The 21381-nt window shown below is 41.5% G+C and overlaps 1 protein-coding gene across 3 annotated transcripts in view; it reads right to left on the bottom strand.

Moving 5' to 3' along the window:
- LOC147178085 (SH3 and multiple ankyrin repeat domains protein 2-like) overlaps positions 1-21381 on the bottom strand; it is a 238302-nt gene that overhangs the window by 81164 nt on the left and 135757 nt on the right. For all 3 annotated transcript variants that reach the window (XM_086070562.1, XM_086070563.1, XM_086070564.1), the window contains 2 exons: positions 8348-8481; positions 8089-8202 (listed from right to left, as the gene is read on the bottom strand). In XM_086070562.1, the coding sequence (XP_085926688.1) occupies positions 8089-8202; positions 8348-8481 (248 nt within the window). The remainder of the gene's footprint in view (positions 1-8088; positions 8203-8347; positions 8482-21381) is intronic.

Below are 21381 nucleotides of genomic sequence, written 5' to 3' on the forward strand. Positions count from 1 at the left end.
GGGCTTGGCAATTTGAACAACAGTTCCCTCTTACACTTTGGGTTACACTTTTTAAAATTTTTATTCTGTTATCCAAATGGAATTGAAACATTAAAGAATTAAGTAGAATCACATTTACATTTCTTATATATAGTCAATTGTTTTAATTGTATGTATTGTTCACTTTTGTTTCTAATCACCCAGTACCATGTTACATTCCAATTGCTCTTATAGCAACTTGGTATTTGTTATCATCTACATTCAATGTTGAAAATGTTCAGCGAGTAAACAGTGATATGTGTATGTATCACATGAAATGCATGTGTTAATAGTGTCAGGCGACTACAGTTTTTAAATTCGTAATTAATCGCATGACTTCAATAGTTAACTCATGATTAATCGCAAATTTTATATATGTTGTATCTGTTCTAAATGTCCAATAAAATCTTTTTTTCTAAGTTTTCATACTCTTAACATAAAAGTGAACAAAATGTTAAATTAATGGAAATATGGCTGCATATTTTAGTCATTGATACAGTAATTTCATAATAATTCATAAAATTGAGTTAAAATTAAAAAGATTTACTGTAAAAAACTAATGTGATATTGATTTGTGAGTAGGTCATTTACCTGCCACTAGATGGCATTATTCAGTGCATTTTTCTTTTCATATTCAGAGCTATTTAATCTTTAACATGAAGTGACTTGTGAAATCCTGCACATTTTTAAAAGTGTAAAATACAACTTCACCCCTCTTCTTCTTCTTCTTTTCCTTTCGGCCCCTGTTTCCACAAATATATGCATAATTATAAAAATTATTACAGCTAAATTTTGAAGTGAATGTGTCTGCTGCGTTGCGAGTAGAATTCCCCTAGTACAGGCTTTACAAATAAAGGGCGGTCATTAATCCCGCGTTAAACAAATTAGTGGCGTCAAAGAAACTTTAAATTAAAGCAACAATTTTGACACCCCTAGTTAATAGGGTTGAATCTGAACTAGGCACTAAATCACCTCTCACCCTAAATTAGGTGGGATATGATCCAGTTTCCCTGTGAACCTGGACAAGATTCAACAGATGGATAGGTGCATAAACAGGCATTAGTGTACCTTAGTTACACTGTGCTTTAATTTACTGGGCTCCAGAAGGATAATAACCTGAACTTTAACACAGCATGTCTAAGCAGGGCCTAATCCTGCTGCATCACAGCTATTGAATGAGCAGGATTAGCAGAAAAATGTGTGTGTGTGTTTGTGAGTGAGTGAGTGAGTGAAAGAGTGAAAGAGTGAAAGAGTGAAAGAGTGAAAGAGTGAAAGAGTGAAAGAGAGAGAGAGAGACATACCAAGGCAGAAAATGTGTTCTCTCATTTTTCATGAAGAAGTGTGCACATCACCCAAGACTGTAAGAGGTAGTGATGTTACGAAATGTGCCGAGGTTTCGGAGCATGTATCGAGCAAAAGTGGGCGTTACAAATTAAGCCCCGATTCGGAGGGCGTGTTGTTTCCATGAAAATCCCGTGACCGATGACAAACGAGGCCTCGGATTGTGCAGATGACGTCATTGGTTCATTACTTCATAAGACTGGAGACCTTGTGCCCTTTTGCGGGTGTTGTCAACATTTGTTGTGAGCTTTAAATTAGTTGGCGAGTTAGAGACTGACTGTGTGTGTAAGAAAATATTTTTGGCATGTAGAAGCAGGGATATAAATTACCACCTGCCAAATGCGGGTTAAATTTCATTTTGGCGGGTGGTCATAAATATATACTAGCCAATTTGGCTGGTAATGCGAGAAGCATAGACGTTTTTCACAAAATCCGGAAGTTAAGTGATCGTTGTGTGCATCAACTTCCGGTGTTGTTCACAGCATCTGAACAATGTTGCTGCGAAATATAAAAGTCACACTGTATCGTACAGGGATGCTGATGCTCATAGTTAATTTGGAGCCCTGTGTAGAAGTACTCATGGATTAGCACGTGGGTTTATTTTCAAAACCGATTTAGTCATTGTATAAAATTATCATTGCTTGTTGTAAATTGTTATGCATCCCGTTCAGCTGGTGCAGTTGATAAAACAGGGCTGTCAACTTCTGACCAAACCTTGGAGTGAGACATCGGTCGGTCCCCAGTCAAGTGGGCCGGGTTATGGTGTCGGTACCAGATGAGATGGGGATGCAAGATTTTATCGGGGTCCTTCTGTGGCCTGCACGCCGGCCAATGATGTCATGATACGGGATATAAGCGTCAATACCGTATTTTGTGACTTTAGGAATTAAATTGTGGTTAATGATTATTCGGAGAGAAAACATGGACATGTTGTATGAGGAAATATTTTACATTATACAATTACATTATTGCAGCCCAATCACATCTGGTACTGACAGAAAATGTCTGTGCATAAGCGGGAATGGCATAGGAACTGTCTTAACTTTAACTGACAGTTGCAACGTCCAATTAGCATGCAGTAACAACAGCGCCGTTTTCAACATTGACAAACACTTTTCTTGAGTATTTTTTCTTGAGTGAAAAATTAAAGTTAAGCGTAAGAGCATGAGAGAGGACGGAAATGCGTGACACTCACACTGAAAGCGTGACCCTTGACAGCCCTGGATAAAGCATTGCTCTTTCATTCCCTGTGTCCTTGACTCAATTCCCGTCTTAGATTTGACAGTTTTAAATACATTCTTATTTATACCCATAAACATTGTACTTACAATTATATTTCTTACTTGTGCCATATTTGCACGACACACCTATTGCTAAAACTGATGGTCATATCTCAATATATGGTGGCAGAGGATCAAGTGTTTCAGTCTTATGTGACTGTAAACGGTAGTAAGGCGGGACTAATGATCTGCGCCATAAAATAAACACAGATTTATCCAATTATTCCCCTAGATGTAAATGGCACTTCATTTATATAGCGCTTTTCCTCCTTACAAGGCCCTCAAAGCGCTTTACATTCGATTACTCATTCACCTACTGATGACGCATCATCAGGAGCAACTTCGGGGTTCCGTATCTTGCTCAATGATACTTTAATGTGGTCACAATGGCATGGGATCGAACACACAACCTCTAGGTTGGGAGGCGACCACTCTAACAGCCATGCCGCCCCCGGTGTGCTGGTGGCCAATGAGGTGTTTGGAGAGTGGCCAATGGTGGTGCCAGCCACCACAGCTCAGCCGTTGACTTTGAAGGGGAAGTCAACCTTAAATATTTCTTGACAATAATATGTTATAAGTGACGTCTCTAGTCTAAACATGACATTTTGATGAAGTTTACATTTGTGGAATTTGAGTTAGCAGCAAAATCCAGCCGTTTTCATCCATCTCAGGGGGCGGCCATTTTGCCACTTGCTGTCGACTGAAGATGACATTACAGTTGCTCAGGGCTGAAATTGGTTGCTATCTGAGTTACAACAAACTTTCTGGATCACTGTACAAATCATTTCATTGAATCCATGATTGTTATAATCATCATTATTATGTTTTTCAAATCACCTCACTGGATGGTAAGCAGCTCTAAGGGGACGTCACTACAGATTGGGTGAGTGGGATACATGAGGTCCGAGGACAGATTTCAGTTGCAAGCGGTCATCAACAGCTCATTCTGGAAACACACTCTCTTATGTTGTCCGTTGCCACATCGCCAAAAAGCAGTGACAATTCTCTGTCCACGCAGAACTTCCTTTTCCGTACACAGATGTTGCCATGCAAGATATGAGTGTGCCACCTTTCAAGGGAACCAGAGGATCCGCTTTGTTTAACGGCGTATTGAGTTGCCCGCAATATGGAACAGAGGCAGGTGCACACAGGTTGACGACGATTTGAGACTGTAAGGTGGTGATGGGATAGAAAGGCGAGTGTATAAAAGGACTGCAGCAATGACAAAACGGAAGAAAGTTGAAGTTGAGCATAGGATCAAATGTTAGAAGTTTAAGAAAGGAAGAATGTTGTGAGGACTTAGGAAAAGTTCGGAGATGTATTTAGGACCTGGAAGATAATTGGGTTGATACAGAAACAGTCATTAGGAAGACAGGTAGGAAGGTGCTTGACGTATCCTCTGGGCAGACAAAAGAAGACAAGAGGCTTGGTGGAGGAAAGTGGATTTTTAGAAAAGTGCACAGAAAAAGAGGTTAACAAAGAAGAGATGGAATAGAGAGAAAAGTGAAGAGAGCAGACAGGAGGTACCGGGAGAGGTGGCAAAGGCCAAACAGAGGTCAGACACAAAGTAAGGAGGAAAATTAGTTGCATAGATTGGCATGGCAGAGGGCTTGAACTGGGAAGGATTTGCAGCAAGGTTAGGGGTGAAAAGTTCAAATGGGAACTTTCACCGACCGGTTCTTTTAACTTCAATACTTGCAATACTATTAATAACGACCAGGAGACTGCATATTCTCAGTTGAACTATTTACTGGATGCCAGAAAGATCGCGTACACAGCTGTGGAGCCTTATCTGCTGAATGCGGAAGAAGGCCTGATCTATTTAAAATGGTCTCTACTCTTATACTGTCTTGGCCACCCGACCCCCACACGGGGGACGGCTCAGCCTAGTCCATGTGAAAATGTGTGACCTGATAGTCTTAACTGGTTTCAACTGGATAAGTGTGCCAGAGTGCAGACAGATAGAAAGGCGCCAAGCCAGGACAGGTCACAGCGACAAAACGGCATAGCTCAAGTCACCTATCTAGTCTAAGAGGCCTAATCTAACAGGGTGGTTATAGTATAGACAAAGATGGAAATGTACTGATAAGTGAGGAGAGGGTGGCGGAGAAGTGTGTTATACTATTATACGAGTCCAGGGCATGTATGAGAACAGTAAAACAGTGAGGGTGAGGTGTGCTGGTGAAATGACAAAAAACTTCAACATGGAGGTGGGACTGCATTAAGCGCTCTGATACCCTCTTGTTGGCTTTTTTGAAAGATGAGCGACATGACTTCATAGATTTGCATTGTGATCTATAGTGAAAGTAGGGAGCAGTTCGAAGCGAACTAGAAAGGTGTTGGTACGCACTGGAGAAACGGGGAATGAAGGTCACTCGTAACAAGATCAAGCAAGTGTGAGAATGAAAGGAAGCAGGCACGTGCAGAAGGGGGGGGGGGGGGGGGGGGGGGTTGGCTATGGAAGCCCGGGCACATGCCCTTTTGGCACTGATACCCAAATTTCCCCTTTGTCCTTTTTTTTTTTTTTGTGGTGTGTGAGTGAAAGTCATTTTCTTGCCTTTCAAAACAAAAATTCAACATCATTTACATAAATTGAACTATTATTACGATATCTTTGGTCACGAGATCCTCAAACATGACGTCATACTACGGACGCACGCTCTTATTTGAAGACAGTCCAAGCCAGGACGCTCGTCGCTGCGACTGCCGTCGGTAAGTTGGTTGCTCTGTCTCACTCACAGTAAACAAAAGCCAAGGTCATAGAGTGCACTGAGGACGCGGGGGACACGTTCCCCTCAGTTTAATAAAGACCACGATCCTTCCCATCCACTTTCGCCATGGCAAAAATCTCCGGTAAAACTAATGTTCCTCTCCCCCATCTGCTACAACTACTAATGCGTCTAAGGTGCACAGAAAATGTCAGAATTTGTACCTCTGAGTCAGAATTTTGATCAACCCTCTTCCTGAAGTCAGATCTCCAACTCAACAAGGCAGACGGATCTTACAAGGCAGACATAGAATTGATGCTATCAGCTAATCATGTAAACACTAGAGTTACATGTTTTCTTGTACTTTCACACAGCTGACAAGCGCAAGGAGCACGCAGCTCTGGCGTTACTATTGCGAGCAGTGCGACGAAAATTTGATGTCTGCTCAATGTGAAAAATAAAAGGAACACTTTCAGTAGATGTTTGTAACTTTTTTCTCTTAGGCTAGATAAGTCTTATGGCATGTACTCAAGAGTTTATTTGAAATATACTTTAAAGTATCTGTGGAAATTGCTACATGATCTTTGTTTTTATTATAACCATCAGCTTCTTTTTCTTTCTTTTTTTTTTTTACATTGGTGAGGTTTGCGGCCAGAGTGAGGTCCTAAGAAACTGGTAGCAGTGTTTTTCATAAATTAGTGGAACAATGAAGAATCAAATAAAACATAATCACAACATTTTCTCAAAAACAATCTAGCTTGCCTAGATGTGGCAGTTAATTGTTGAGAACAGTTGCGATAACTAAAGATTACAAACAGTAAACGACATTTGCTCTTACCTGAATCAAGCTCAATGTAGAATAAGAATATTTTTTACGCTACATGCATTATAGTAAAATCATAATAGCACTTGTATTATTTGAAATGTAAATTTCATGTACATTTTACATAATCATTTTTATTTATGTAAATTTGTTGTTCATAATTGATTATTCATGCACAAATGTTAAAACTGTTTTTTGTGGTTAATTGGCAGTGGCATTGCAAAAAAATAACATTTTCGTCATATGTGATTTATTGTTTAGCCATTATTTCAATTAAGAATTTTACAATGGATTTTTTCACATGCACGCACGCACATACATACACACATACAAACACACACCCCCTATCAATTTTTAATCCTCCCCAGCTCCCCACCCCACGCACAGCGGCTTGATGGCATGGGTTCGAAGCTTGAACCCCAAGTGAATGGACAGAGCAGGCCATGCACATTATCATGTGCCCCTTTTGGATGACTTCAAGTAATGGTCCAAGTCGTTGGCATCAACTGCTCAGAGCAATGTTGAGTGTGGAATAGTGGTGAAGTAGAGAGTATAGGCAGGATGGAGTAGGTGGGTGAACGTGTCAGGGATGATCTGTGACAGAAGAGCACTGGGAAATGTTTTGGAAGAAAACAATTACAGCAATGGTGTATGGTCAAAAAGACCAGGACGGACAAGATCAGGAATGAGCTAATCAGAGACTGGAAGCTAGGGAAGACAGATTAAGATGGATTGGATGTCCAAAAGAGAGATAGTGGATCTATCACTACAGGATGCTGGTATTGGATCCACCGCTTAAGAGACAAAGAGCAAGACAAAAGGAATTTATGGACGTGCCGAGGGAAGATTTAGCAGATAGAGGTCACATGAAAGTGACACTAACCAAAATAAACACAAGAAAGCAATGGGGACTGTTTAATGACTCGACTCAATCGGTAAAACTTTTGGCATGCATATGTATCTTTGTGCCCGCCCAATAAACAAGACACACGCACGCATGCCTGGGCCGTGGCCTTAACTGAGGCTACAAGCCTTCAAGTATATGCTATCCTTGGATGGGATGTGTTTGCAAGCTGAGCTCAAGGCACTTTGGGTAGGACACAACATTAGAGGAGCTCTGCGCCAAAGGCCTTGGGTCAAACTGTAAAAATAGGCCACCCAGAGGAAGCCAAAGAACCAGAGATAGCAGAGTAACTTGCTTCCCATCTGCCTCGATCATTGGTGACACACTAGCTTAGGAAATAGAGGAAATTAGAAGACCGGACTTGACCTAAGCAACACTGAGCTTTATGAGAATGTCAGCAATCAAACAATCAGACAGCAGAATGCAGGGAGGTGAGCGAGTCATACTGTAGCTACAGGGAAACATTTAGAAATGCTTGAACAAGGATAACTTGTGATGTATATGGGAAATGTACCGTTGTGTGATACAGCATTATCTTGCTGCAACAGGAAATCAACACACAGCTGAGTTAGCGGGCCAATGCAACACTTAGCTTTGTGCACCACAGCCTTGGGAGACACAAAGGCTTTGACACATGAAGCTCATGTCGTGGAGAAAAAACAGAGGTGGCAAATCCAGGTTCAGAAAGTAAAAACCCTGCCACAGTTTGGCTTTAGCCCCTGATGCTAGCTAGCTCCCTAGCAGATAAACGAGCACCATGGGTGCTAGTTAGTTAGCTAGCACCTGGGGCTAAAGCCAAGCTGGGTTTTTACCCAGGGTTTTTACTTCCTGGACCTGGATTTGCCACCTCTGAGAAAAAATAGCCACTTACCATTGCATAGCTTTGGGAACTCTAGCATCCTACATTGACCTTGCCACCCTGCTTCGCATAGAACTACTGCTGCAGCTATGCCCTTGACTGTACATTAATGTTCCATGCCTCATCAAAAGTCATCCTCTGGTTATTCAACTTACAGCTCCTCTCCTCAGTGGCCTTAGCCAGGATCTCCTCCACACAGTCGGCAGGAAACCAGCCCACCTGGCCACGGGCACTGCCCTCCCAGTAGCCACCTTCTCCGATGCTCAGAACTGGGCCGAGGGGAAAGGGAAGGGGAGGTGAAAAAGTACATCAGTCTCAATAACACGAACATTATAACTTTAATAAATAACAATAACGTTTCGGTCTGACAAGATCAATGCGATTGTGTTCTGAAAGAGTAATTTACAGTCTCACCTTTGACTCTGTCATTCTTACAGAGGTTGATCTCTCCTTCAGCCTGGGGAGTGTAAGGACGAACCACCACAAAGTGTCTGCCTGGAACCGCACTGTACAGCTTCCTCCTGGTACCTTCTCCATGACTGCTGGGACTGACAAAAGCAGAAAAAACATTGTTGTTACTGGCACTTCACATCTAGATACAATGATTTTGATGACATGGAGACCAATTTGTTAATACTTCAGTAGAACCACAGCTGATCATACAAACATTTGCACCTGTACAATTTAATTTTAATTTAATTAAGGGGAATTTATTTGGACACTCTGCTGAATATTTGTGTTACACACTACAGAGATAATCAGATTACACACACAAGAGATATCAGAGTGAAGGAGGTGCACACACAGTGCTTGAACTGATCAAGGGCACCTCAACAATAGGCCGGAAGCAGGCTCTGATCGTTCCAACAACAAGTTGCTATTTTACTTTTTGTCCATAGATGAGCAACTGCGGTCCACTTACATACACATTTTGAACGTGCAAACAGAATCCTCTTGTCAAAAGTAATAATCACTCTCTCTAATTTGATTTCTACAATGATTCAGATGGTTCGATGCGCGCTAATGTCACATTAAGGAATAAGACATGATGCCATGTACGACACACATACCCGGAGCTGAGAGTCAGCCTGCGCCTCGATCAATCCACCAAAATTGCATTATACTATCCATGCCAATAATTAAGACGTGGTTCCAGCAGGTGAGCACTTGGAGACCGCCTTCTTCCACCCCTCATCATGTGTGCGTGATCCCCCCATCTTCCTCTCTTCCCAGCACCACCCATAAATGCCACACAATCAGGTGTGTGCTACTATTTTTTGGGGTGATGATAAATCATTCAATTCATATATGTCTACAATGATTAGAGGGTTTTATGTACGCTGATGTCATATTTATATGAAATACGATGACACCACACACATCCGCGGTGCTCAAAATATGTCTGCCTGTGCCTTGATCAAATTCACCAAAATTGCGTTACACCACCTGCACCAGAACTTAGACCTGATTTTAGACTGGTCTTAAGTAGAGTCTACTTTTGGTCACCAAATTACCACACACGTGGGGGGCGTGCAATAGAATACGCCGGAACAACTATTGAGCATAGCGCGGTCTACCAGATTCAGCACCAACACAAAAATGAAGATGCGCCCGTTCTTACGCTGAGCGCCTGTCTACCAAAATAGGCCGCTGCGCAAGGTGTGTGTAATAAAAAAAATGCCTTCAGGCCACTAGAACGCCCAACGAAGCGTTATGCGGTCTATCAAATTCCAAGGCTTGAATTGGAACGTGCCCATTTAAACGTTGCGCGCACGGCCACCTGTCAACGAAAACAAGGCCCAAAGCTTAATCTCAACTCACAGGCATCCCTGTGATTCAAGAAAAAAAAAAAATAAATCAATTTAGGAAATTAAAACCAACAACAAAAAGAATCAGAAGAGATAAAACTATGCTAAAAATTAGCCATCCATTTTGCTTTTATAGCACTTATCCATATTTGGGCTATCTGAGCTGTATTTGAGTGAGAGGCACGGAACTATATATATATATATATATATATATATATATATATATATATATATATATATATATATATATATATATATATAGAGAGAGAGAGAGAGAGAGAGAGAGAGAGAGAGAGAGAGAGAGAGAGAGAGAGAGAGAGAGAGAGAGAGAGAATAATTGAGATCATTACAATGCCGGTTGGTGGACTACAAGTGATATTGTAGCGCCTCTTACTGGTCAATCTTCATACAACAGATGCAGTTACAAGTATTTCATTTGAGTCCTAAAAAAAATAACAGAAATGAATTGAGCTAAAGGTTAAAGTCCTAAAGGTATGAATGTGTGAAGCCTCTTGAATATAGCAAATAAGTGACAACATTACAGCCTTTTTGCAGCCACCCTTAGCTATAAATCAATACTCAGTTTTTATCATTAAAATAAAAGGAAAACAATTATAAATCATGGGTTACTCGTAATGTATAAATTTTTACCCCCCCCCCCCCCCCCCCAACAAAACCAAACAAAAGGCAAACAGCACAAAACAAAACTAAAAACAAAACAAAGAAGCTGTTTCAAATAGAATTTTCAGAGTCACATGGACTCAAACGAGCAGGGAGGTGAAGAGAAGAGTGAAGAGGACATAAAGAGAAAAAATGCCCTATCTATTTTTTTTAATGCACCACATACACTCAGCAACATGCTTGGGTGGCGGGTGGATCGGAGCGTGGGAATATCATTTCCATCGGCTCCGGTTCACCTGCTCCTAATTTTAATGCACCACACACACACACACTTGTATATACACTGGGTGGGGTCACATTCACGGTTTAGGGGTAGAGTTCGCCAGTCCGCGAGCTGGCGGACTCAGTAACAGGGGTTAATTTTCACAAAGAACGCTGGGGTGACGACCGGGGCCTTCCCCCGCTGGGCCTGGGGTTCGGGGGTGTCGGCCGCCCTCCGGTGCCCCCATCTCCCCCTTCTGCCCCCGGTGTTCCGTCCTTCCACACGGCGGGGGGTGGGGTGGGCGCGGCTGCCCTCTCCGCTCCGCTGTCCGGCCCCTCTTCGGCGCCGGTGCCTGGGTGCGGGTGGTCCCCGGGGGCTGGGGGTCGGGGGTTGGGGGGCTGCCGGTTGGTCGGGGTGGGGTCGGGGGGGGGGCGGCTTTGTTGGGGGGGGCGGTGGTGGGGGGGTGCTGGGGGTGGGGGGTGTCTGGGGGGTTGGGGGCGGCTGGGGCTGGGTTGGGGTGGGTGGGGGGCGGGGGGTCGTGGGGGGGGGGGGGCGGGGGTTGGGGCCGGTGGGGTGCCTGGTGGGCCTGCAGTGCCCCGTCCTGCTGCGTTGGGCCGGGGGCGCGGGCCGTGTTGGGGCGGGGGGCGCTCCTGCTCCTGGGTTTGCTCTCCGGCCGGTGGCCCTGGCGGGGCCCGGGGGTCGTCCTTTGGCGCTGCCGCGGCCTGGGGGGCCCTGAGGTGTTGCGCTTGCTCTGTTCCGGCGGGGGTCGACGGCTCCCCTCTTTGGTGGAGATTTTCATGCATGCCAGATCCACCACACCAGCATCTACCGAAACTCAGACACAATCTGTTTCCTCCTCAGGTTATTGAATCGGTGGAGGCTGGTGTCTGCGGATCTCACGCGGCTTCGTCTGTCCTTCCTTCCTTTTCTCGGTCTCTCCTTTGGTCTCTTGAGGCCTCCCTGATTTTATGTTTTTTGGATTTGTTGGGGTCTGGATGTTTCTTGGGCTGGGGAGGAGTTCTGGTGGGGGGTGTCTGGTCGGTGCTGGATTTCACCTTCCTTGGTTTTCTTCGGTCCCCTCGGGTCTCCTGGTGTTCGGTTTAGGTGAACGGTATGAGATTTTTTTCTAATAGGTTTTCTGGTGAGCTAACAAATACACACACGCACGCACGCACGCACATACACATACTCACCCACACACACAAAAAATAAAAATAAAAAAAATAATATATATATATATATATATATGTATATATATATATATATATATATATATATATTAAAAAAAAAAAAAAAAAGAGCAATGATGATGACATTTCCGAATGAACAATACTGAGCTCTTAAAAAAAGAAAAAAAAAAAGAGAAAAAATGACAGATTGAGATAGAGGAAAGGATTTTAAGTAAGTGGGTCACCTTGTCCTGTAGACTGCTCTCCCCGTCCAACCTTCATGGGCCTTTGGAGATCTAACCCAATTCAAATCCTAGGGAGCATGTGACTGCTTGCACAATTTTCTAATGGAAAATCATGAACTGCAGGCAAACAGCAACTGTGTACCCCGAGCAACTAGAGACTCTATAAAAACACAAATTACTTCAGTGACATGGAACACTTAGCTTATTTGATTGATAGCCAGAGACGCTACTAATGGACAGGCAAAATATATAAACGGATGTTCCTTAGTTTCTTATGTAGAGGCCTAAGCAGGTAGCATAATAAAATTGTAATATATTTTTATGGGCTCCAATACTGGTTGTTCTATTTTATAATATAGTCAGCACAGCCTGACATAACTGCAATAACTGGCATAATCAATGTAAGCTTTCATTAACATTCATTAACTTAGAGAGATGGGATAATGCATAGGTGTCAAACTCCAGCTCTCAAGGGCCGCAGTCCCTCTTCCAACACAAGCTGATTCCAATCAGCAGGATCGTTATCAGGCTTATGCAGAGCTTGCTGATGAGCTGATCACATATCAGCTGTGTTAGAGAAGGGAAACATCCAAAACCTGCATGACTCCGGCCCTCGAGGAACAGAGTTTGACACTTATGGTATAATGGTAGATGGCAAAAATCCATCATTGATTGCTGTGTTGCACTGCGGTAAATGTGGATATGCTGACATCTAATATGTACAACTCAGCAGGACTAGTTTGGATGGAACTCAAATTGACATGCAAGGTCAGCAGGTAGTTAGATGAAAAAAACATCAGCTGTGCTTTTTCGCAATTTCCCAGGTGGCTTTGAGGTGCTAATTAGATAGCGTTGATTAAGACCAAGTGTGCATAATGTCAGCTATTATTGGACAATCACTAGAGAAAAGGAGTGCAGAGAAAAAGATGTAAAGATAAGAATTGGAAAGAGGGATTTCATGTGTGTGATAACATAACACTGCCACACTGAAGTAGCACAGATAGGAGACAATTATATAATCTGGATACAGACTACCAATGACAAGATGGTTGCAAAAGCAGACAAATGAATTCTGCAGTCTCAAGCAGTGGATGTGATCAATTTTAGGATAAGAAAAATATGCTGTGTTGTTTACTGTTTTGTAATCCTGCCTATGAATTTCTTTAGACCTTGCATAAAAATAATAGTCATCTTTTATGTGTTGTGACCAATTCCTTCAATGGACTACACTTGACTTAACTGTACCTGTAACACTACTACTGTTACACTGAACATTGTACTTGACTGTTATCTGGAACAAAGTTGATACTTAGTTTGTCCTAACATTCATCACATATTCTTTCTCACCACATTTCATCAGGAAGCTATTGCCATGACACCGCAGGGTTGACTGACAGCTGCAACGGTGCACGTGTGTGTCCGTGTGTGTGTTTCTTGCATGTTTGTGTGCAGTATGGGCTCACATGTATGTGTGCTCCACAACTAGCAAACACCAGCTGGGAGTGCGGGGATCCCACAGAGAGTGTGGGTGAATGATTGATGAAGAGGGGGTGCGGGTTGAAAACTGATGTGACAGATTCATTGAGGTAGTTTCAGATATTGCAAAACATTCAGATCTCCTTACGGTGGGCTGAACAATAGGGTTCACCAATTCCGGTCCTCGAGGTCTGGAGTCCTGCAGGTTTTATATGTTTCCACCTACTACCAACACACCTGATATGAAAGATCAGGACTGTTATCAGGCATGATGAGCTGATTATATGAATCAGGTGTGCTAGTGGGCGGAAACATCTAAAACCTGCAGCTCTTCCACACTTTGAGGACCGGAATTGGTAGCCCTGTGAATAGACTATCCCCAACAAGATGCCAATATTGTTCATGTGCAATTAAAACAGGCAAATATATACCATAATAATAATCTCTCTCTCTCGCTCTGTGTCTCTCTCTCTCTCGTATCAAAAAATAAAAATTGAGATATTCATTTTTTTTCTTCCAAATTATATATAATACATGGACACATCTCAACAATTGAAAAAGTTACAGCAAATTTAATGTTGGATGGTTAAAATCCCTAGTTTTGAGAAAAAGTTTAAATTTTGGTTCTTGCATCTTTCAAATGTCTAATGTCCAAAGATATTGACCCCAAATTTTCAGGAACTGTTAGAAAATCACTGGAAAATAATTTCTAATAGCAGGTAAGATATCATCCAATTATTTGAACCCTTTAAACGTTTAGGAAGTCAACAGATGACATCAGCCTCAACATTCAACTTACAATTCATCTTCTGAGGCATCATCAAAGTTAGTTTTTTATATTGATGCTCCTTGTGGTATTTTCTTGTTTAAATTAGGTCAGCTTACATTAGTGGGAAATTTGATTGAATCATTTTGTGTCAATTAAAAGATTATTTGTCATTTGGTGTGGTCTGTGACAAGTAAGTTTATTGATAACTTATCATGGATGTTATGTCTCAAATGTATTTGGTTCATATGCACTGCGTGCATTTTGGGGCAGGAGACTCACTTTGGGAGGACCATCACAATAATTTTTCATCTTCAAGTTTCATATTTCATAGCTCATATTTGATTATAATTTCATCCCACTTAAGAGCATAAAGTAAAAATTTGTGGTGATATTGTGCAGACGAATTAAAGGTAGAAATAGACTCATTAAAGAAATATATCCTGGAATCGACGATTACAAACCTTTGCCGCGGTGTTTGGACTGATGATGACATTTGCTTCTGTTCCAAGGTAGGATGCCGTTGTTACGACGTGCATCATTTTGTTCACTTTCATGCTGAATGGTCACATTATGGTGTATTGACTTCTTGTGGTTGCTATGTCCATTTATATAAATCATTTGTGAAGTGACATTAGAGGCGAAGAACTCACCTGCGTAAAGTTGGCCCCCCACCCCATGCAAAATTTGATGGAAATAGTCCCTTTAGTTTGTGCTGCATTTGTGCCACAAAAAGTTGTGTTTGTGCTATTACCGTTTTGCAGTTATAAATTATTATTTTTAGGTCATCCAGAGTTCACCCAGCCCCCCATCTATTGAGAAACGGACCCGAAATGGGTCAATTGTTTGTGCTGCGTTAGTGCTGGTTTGTGCTGTTAAAATTTTAATTTGTGCTGTGACACTCTCTTGATCTCTTGTAGCTTTTTTTTTTTTTTACATTTAGTTCAAGCATCTATCCATCTATTTTTTCAACCGCTTATCTCACAAGTGTGTGCTGGAGACAATCTCAGCTGTCTACGGGCAGTAGTCTCCAATAACCGTACCATATAAGCATATTTATGTAAAATGTTTTTCTCATGCGCATTCTTGATTAGCATGCATTAAGCCCATGTGATTATTTCTTAAATTATAGCAGATGTGAAAGAGGCTCACAGAAAATGTGCGAACAGCTTGTGAGACTATATCATTAGTGACAAAACATTTAATTAATACAACAAATTGATACATGTATTAGAAGTTTGACATTGCAGCCTGCAGAAGAAACTTATGTTGCAACAACAATTTAATGTGTCAAAAAATAACACACGCACACACACGCACCCCCCCCCCACCCCCCACACACACACCCACGCACGCACGCACACACACAATATCAATATGTGTTCATCACTGCTTTGTATAAAACAACTGTCTTGCTCTTTAAATGTGTGAGGACACTGAGATGGATTCTGGATTGGCCTGAGGCAGATAGAGTCAGGAAGGCTGAGTGACTCCTTCTTTAGCTGAGGCCAGGAGATGAGCCATTTCATAGGTCTGGCAGCATATCAATTTTGGTACACACAAATCATGCTTCTCTGACAGCATGATTTGTGTGTACCAAAACTGCTGTTATGTCCTGTTATAACAAACACCCTGATAAAGGAAGATATGGCCTGATGAGCCATTCGGTCTCACTAGTTTTTAAATACTGAGCCAGTTGCATCAAAACATACTGTTGGTTTAGATTTTTTGGATAATGTTTTGTACACATGCATCTGTGTTTGACTCCAGTAGTGACAGAAAAACGTGTCCAGTCCAATGTCTTTAATGCTACCACTGTGAGGTAGGTGCACTGTACTTCAGCATCTACAATGACAAAATGGGGTTTTTGTCACCGAATGCCATATTATTTTTCTCCTGTTTTGCCTTGCACAGGGTGGCCAAATTTGGGAGATGGCTTGGCTCAGGATCTCCAAAGTCCATCAGTTTCTTTGCCTGTGATGCCCGACATACATGTGGTTCCATCCTGCCCTCAACCAGACATGAAGCGCTTTGAGCTGTTATTGTGCTGGGAGTCATCACTGATTGTAACAATTGAGCATCATCGGACTATTGATCTTGGGCTCTTTATCACAATTAATGATTTCAATATACCGGTAATTATTTGTGGCATTTGCTCATTTATGATGTGGGTCCAGGTGCCAGGCTTCAAAATTGTATTATTTTCTTTTTGGGGTTTGCCAGTACTTATCTTTGTATATAGCATTTGGAATAAATTATATTAATTATATTTATATATATAAACATTTTCAGTCATTTTGCACTGGGCTGGGTTTCAAAAATTGACCTAAAAGACAAATACCAACCATGTGGGTGAATACACTGTTTATTATTTGTGCATGGGCCCACGGTGGGGGTTAGAGGGACACTGAAAAAAGTGTTGAATTTGTATTATTTATTTATTTTACGAAGAAGAAAAGGACATTGGTTGCACACATGGAAGATATGTTTTACCAACATGAATATTGCGCAAAATAAAATCATATTCATCTTGGGTACGCATACCTTGTCAAGGTCGACAGTTGTGTCTATTTTGAGGTTGTTTTTTTTGTTTGTATGTTTTTGGCAGGGGGGGGGGGGTGTTAAGATGGGTGGACTCTAGATGACCAAAAACAATTTTAAGATACGTGCAAACAGCATAGAAAATTAAGGAATGACTTGTAGAAATGTGTTTATTAAGTACTCGTGATCATTAAGATGGACAAAACTGTTGGTATGACAGAAAAAGTATATGTAATAAGTTAATTAAAATCAGACTTCCAAATTGTGTTTCAACATTATTTTAATAAAACAAGTTCATGAGACGAGCATGGACATAAATAAAGGTATTTGTTGCGCAACGTTTTGTGGCAATCACGGCATACAAAGGATATTTTTATTGAGACTTCTGCACCGCTCAAAAGGTATTGGGCCCACTCTTCATAGGCAAATTGTTCCAGTTATCACAGATTTGAAGGTTGCTTTTTCCAGACAGCATGTTCCATCTCCATCCACAGGTGCATGGTTAATAGTACATTAAGCAGCACAAATGCCGTGACGTGATCACACGAAACTTCACTGAGCGTGGTACCATGATGAGACGAACCTTCTCAATAGACCACATCCAAAACAAATGAAGACTGCGTCGTCAGACAAAACTAAATGTGCCATATCTATAAAACCGTTGCAGCACAAACGAAAATGTCAACAGCACAAACCAGCACTAACGCAGCACAAACGATTGGCACCATTTTGGGTGCATTTTTTAGGAAATAGAGGGCTGGATGACATAATCATAAATTAAATATGCCATATCTCTAAAATCGTCGCAGCACAAACGACAATTTTAATAGCACTAACCAGCACTAACCCAGCACAAATAATTGGCACCATTTCAGCTCCATTCCGAAGTAAACGGGGGGCTGGATAACGTCATCACACAAAACTAAAATGTTTAATACCTATAAAACCGGGGCTGGGTGAACTCTGGATGACCTAAAAAATAAATTTATAATAACTGCAAAACAGTTATAGCACAAACAAAACTTTTTATGGCACAAACCAGCACAAACGAAAGATTATTTCCATTAAAGTTTGCTTGGGGTGGGGGGCCAACTTCACACACATGAGGAACTCCAGGTTATTTCGAGGCATGTTTCCGAGACACACTTTTAGCTTAATTCGGGTAAAAAAAAACATTGGCTAAAGTTGCACTTATTCTAATTAATTGCATATTTTTTATAAACTTCTACTACAATTTTAACTTTTGTGCTGCTGGACAATGAAAATAGAGACCTCAAGTGGGCAATTTAAAAAAAATATATATATTTTTTTGTCCACATAATACATTTTTGTGTCTAGGTCAAAACTAATGTTGCTGACATGCAGACCCTTTTGCTGGAGTGGGTCACATATAAGTTTACTTAAAAAATACACAGTAACAATAATAATAATAATGATGATAATGATATATGATGAACTTCCTAAGCCACTGAAAGCTATCTGACAATGAAGACGAGCTTTAATATATTTTTTAAAGGAAACATTTGAAAATAAAGCTTCAGTACGTTTAGGTGTTAATCTGCATTTTTTACCACATTATCTAAAGTAGTTCTAAAAGTTCTAAATGACGCTATGTTGGACAAACGGTTACCTGCACTACTGTCTGCTAAAAATAAATGAAAAGAAAACGAGAATTTAGCTTTTTGGACTTTTTGTCGCTTTTCCTGTTATACCGAACTTGTGCCGAACAGTGACCTCAAAACTGAGGTACGTATCGAACCGTGACATCTATGAACCGTTACACCCTTACCAAGATAGCAAAGTCAGGCCACATGTGCTACAAAATCCGGCCCACAATCTCAAAACCGATCTGGTTCAGTGTCTTTTTGAACAACGGGCCTGATGTGTGTGGTGTGTGTTTCCCAGATCTGCTACAACTCCATGCCAGAACTGGTCCATAGCACCACAAGACAAGTTGATATACAACCCATATCTGGCACACACCCGTTAGCCAAACATTATATTCTGATCAGCTTTGGACAGGATGTGGTCTGTATATGGCTCTTCACTACTGCAAACTATTTCATTCTTTTCAAGTATTATAATAATAATGCATCAGATTTATATAGCACTTTTTTGGACACTCACAGATATGTCACAATGGATGCATTATTCACGCAGTCACACTCTGGTGGCAGTTAACTACATATGTAGCCACAGCTGCCCTGGGGCAGACCAACAGAAGCATGGCTGCCAGTATGCGCCTACGGCCTCTCCAACCACCATCAAATATTCACACCATCCGCACACCACTGTGAGTAGCACTGGAGGAAATGTGTGTGAAGTGCCTTGCCCAAGGACACAACGACACATGACTTAAGGAGAGCGGGGATAGAACAGCCGACCTACTGGTTATTAGATGACCAGGTTCAACCTCCTAAGCCACGGCTGCCACTGTTGAGTGAAGTGTCAAAACCAGGTCTAGAAACTTTGGAAGGGTGATGGCTGCCGGTGTGCATCTGATTGTTTTGTATTGCTGGCTGCCGTGAAGTCACTTGTTGAACATTGAATTTCAAATTCACGCTTGGTCTGGATTGGCTGCCCCAGAACCGCCCTTAACCACGCATTTCGACCTTCTGTTTGATGGTTCAGCCCACATCAGGCACATAGCCGTGTCATGCATCTGATTGTTATGTGGATCTGGCGACTTGATCGGATCAGGCACAGCGTCAGCTGCTATTTAGGTAGTGACTAGCAAACTGCAATGTGAAACTGGTGTCACGGTTATCGGTCAATTGTAACTTTTACAACCTCACCACAGACAAAGGAATATCATTTCTTTGCCCTGGTCACGCCAAGGTGAGGGTTTGGGGGAACCAAGAGACAGCCTGTCTCATCCTCCACAGACCTCCAGCCCCACCCAGCCCTGAATTCAGGAGACTGACTGACACGAAGGAAAAAAAAAAACTTTTCAGAAACCTGAGACACCAGAGTGTCTTATTTTGCAACAGAACAATGAATTATGAAATGTTATGTGTTAGCCATTTTTGAAATGTTGACTCCATGAATCCTCCTAAAGTTGTTTCATTTGTGTGGCATATTAACTTTCATTTGTTTTAACAGTTGTAAGGTAGGTATAATTTCTTTTGATGTGTCCAACTGTACTTGTTTGCATTGATTGAATTTTGACCTTAGAATCTCATCTAACATGGGATCCAAATGCAACCTGATGAGTCTTTACAGAAATTCTCTCCAAGGCTGGTAAATTTCTGCCCTGGTCTCTGTGAAATCTGAGACCGGACACCTGGTGAGGACGCTAGCGGTAGCCAACTATAAAAAGACAGGTTTCATGCTTGTCTCTCTCTTTGGTCCTTTGCTCTATTGCCCTCTTTTCCCTTTCGCCTCGTTCTATGGCTCACACTCCTGGCTCCCCTGCTTTTTGGGGGTCCCCTCTTCATCTGGCACAGCTGCTAGCAGAGGGCCAGCACACGGCTGGTGTGACTGCCAGCATACGACGACCTCACGGCTCACCATCTATAAGTGCAACTTTGCAAACATTAACCAGATTGTACAAATTGGTGCATCCAATTGGGTTAAGCAATTAGGTTAAATTCTGGGTCCCATGTTGGCTTGATTAGGAAGTTCCATCACCTCGTTTTCTTGTTTATTTTTCTTTGATTATTATTTTAGTTCTCGTTTCTATATCCTGTCACAGTAGAGTTCTGCTTCTTTTAAGTTCCCAGTAGATTTTCCCAAATAGATTACAATATAAACATGCATAAAATCAAAACCTGATTGTGTACTGTGCGTGTGTTTTATCAATTTATATTAACCTCTAAGCTGAACAAAGAACTCACAAAATTGTTAAAGGGTACAACCTTCATTTTAATGACTGATTCAACGAGGTTCTCAACTGTTATCCTGCTAAAATGATTAGTTTAAATATTAAATTTGCGTCTCCTTCAATAATGAGTCAATTGATTATTAATTTAATAACTAACAATTATTGATTTAATAATTAATTAAACCATTGTACCCTACACTGGTTATTTTGAGCCTTGATATTTGGAACACACAGTACAAGCAAGTACCGAAATGTAACACTGTTTCTACTTTAAAATCAGCAGATGGAATGGAAGGAAAGAAGGTTAAGAGAGAACAGTTAAACCAACATGGATAACTGTTTTGAAAGACACCTGTGCAATATATTTGCCAAGAAAGTGTGTGCTCAAAGTTCCAATATTCAGTTACGATCCATGCATCAGTCCTCAGCATAATGCTCCAGTTCCACAAGGGTAAGTATGAGGCATCCCCAGTTAAGCTAAGAGACAAAGTCCTCTCAGCATTCCGAGGTATTTCCATAAGATTCCTACTGATTGGACATGCCTGAAAGGGAGACGCATGGTGGAGCATCAGGGGTACAATTCATGATCACACCACCCAAGCTGGCTTCTTAACATTTGTAGAAGAAAATACTTTGAATCTTCACTTGGAGGACTGAGTATTTCTTTATGTATGAGCCCAGACACCTGTGACAGAAGCAAATTTCAGCTGCTTATATCTACAAACGTGTCCTTTCCA

This window comes from Leptonotus elevatus, chromosome 3 (assembly GCF_054856555.1).
Source record: "Leptonotus elevatus isolate MCC_2025b chromosome 3, RoL_Lele_1.0, whole genome shotgun sequence".
In the NCBI taxonomy this organism is placed as follows: Eukaryota; Metazoa; Chordata; class Actinopteri; order Syngnathiformes; family Syngnathidae; genus Leptonotus; species Leptonotus elevatus.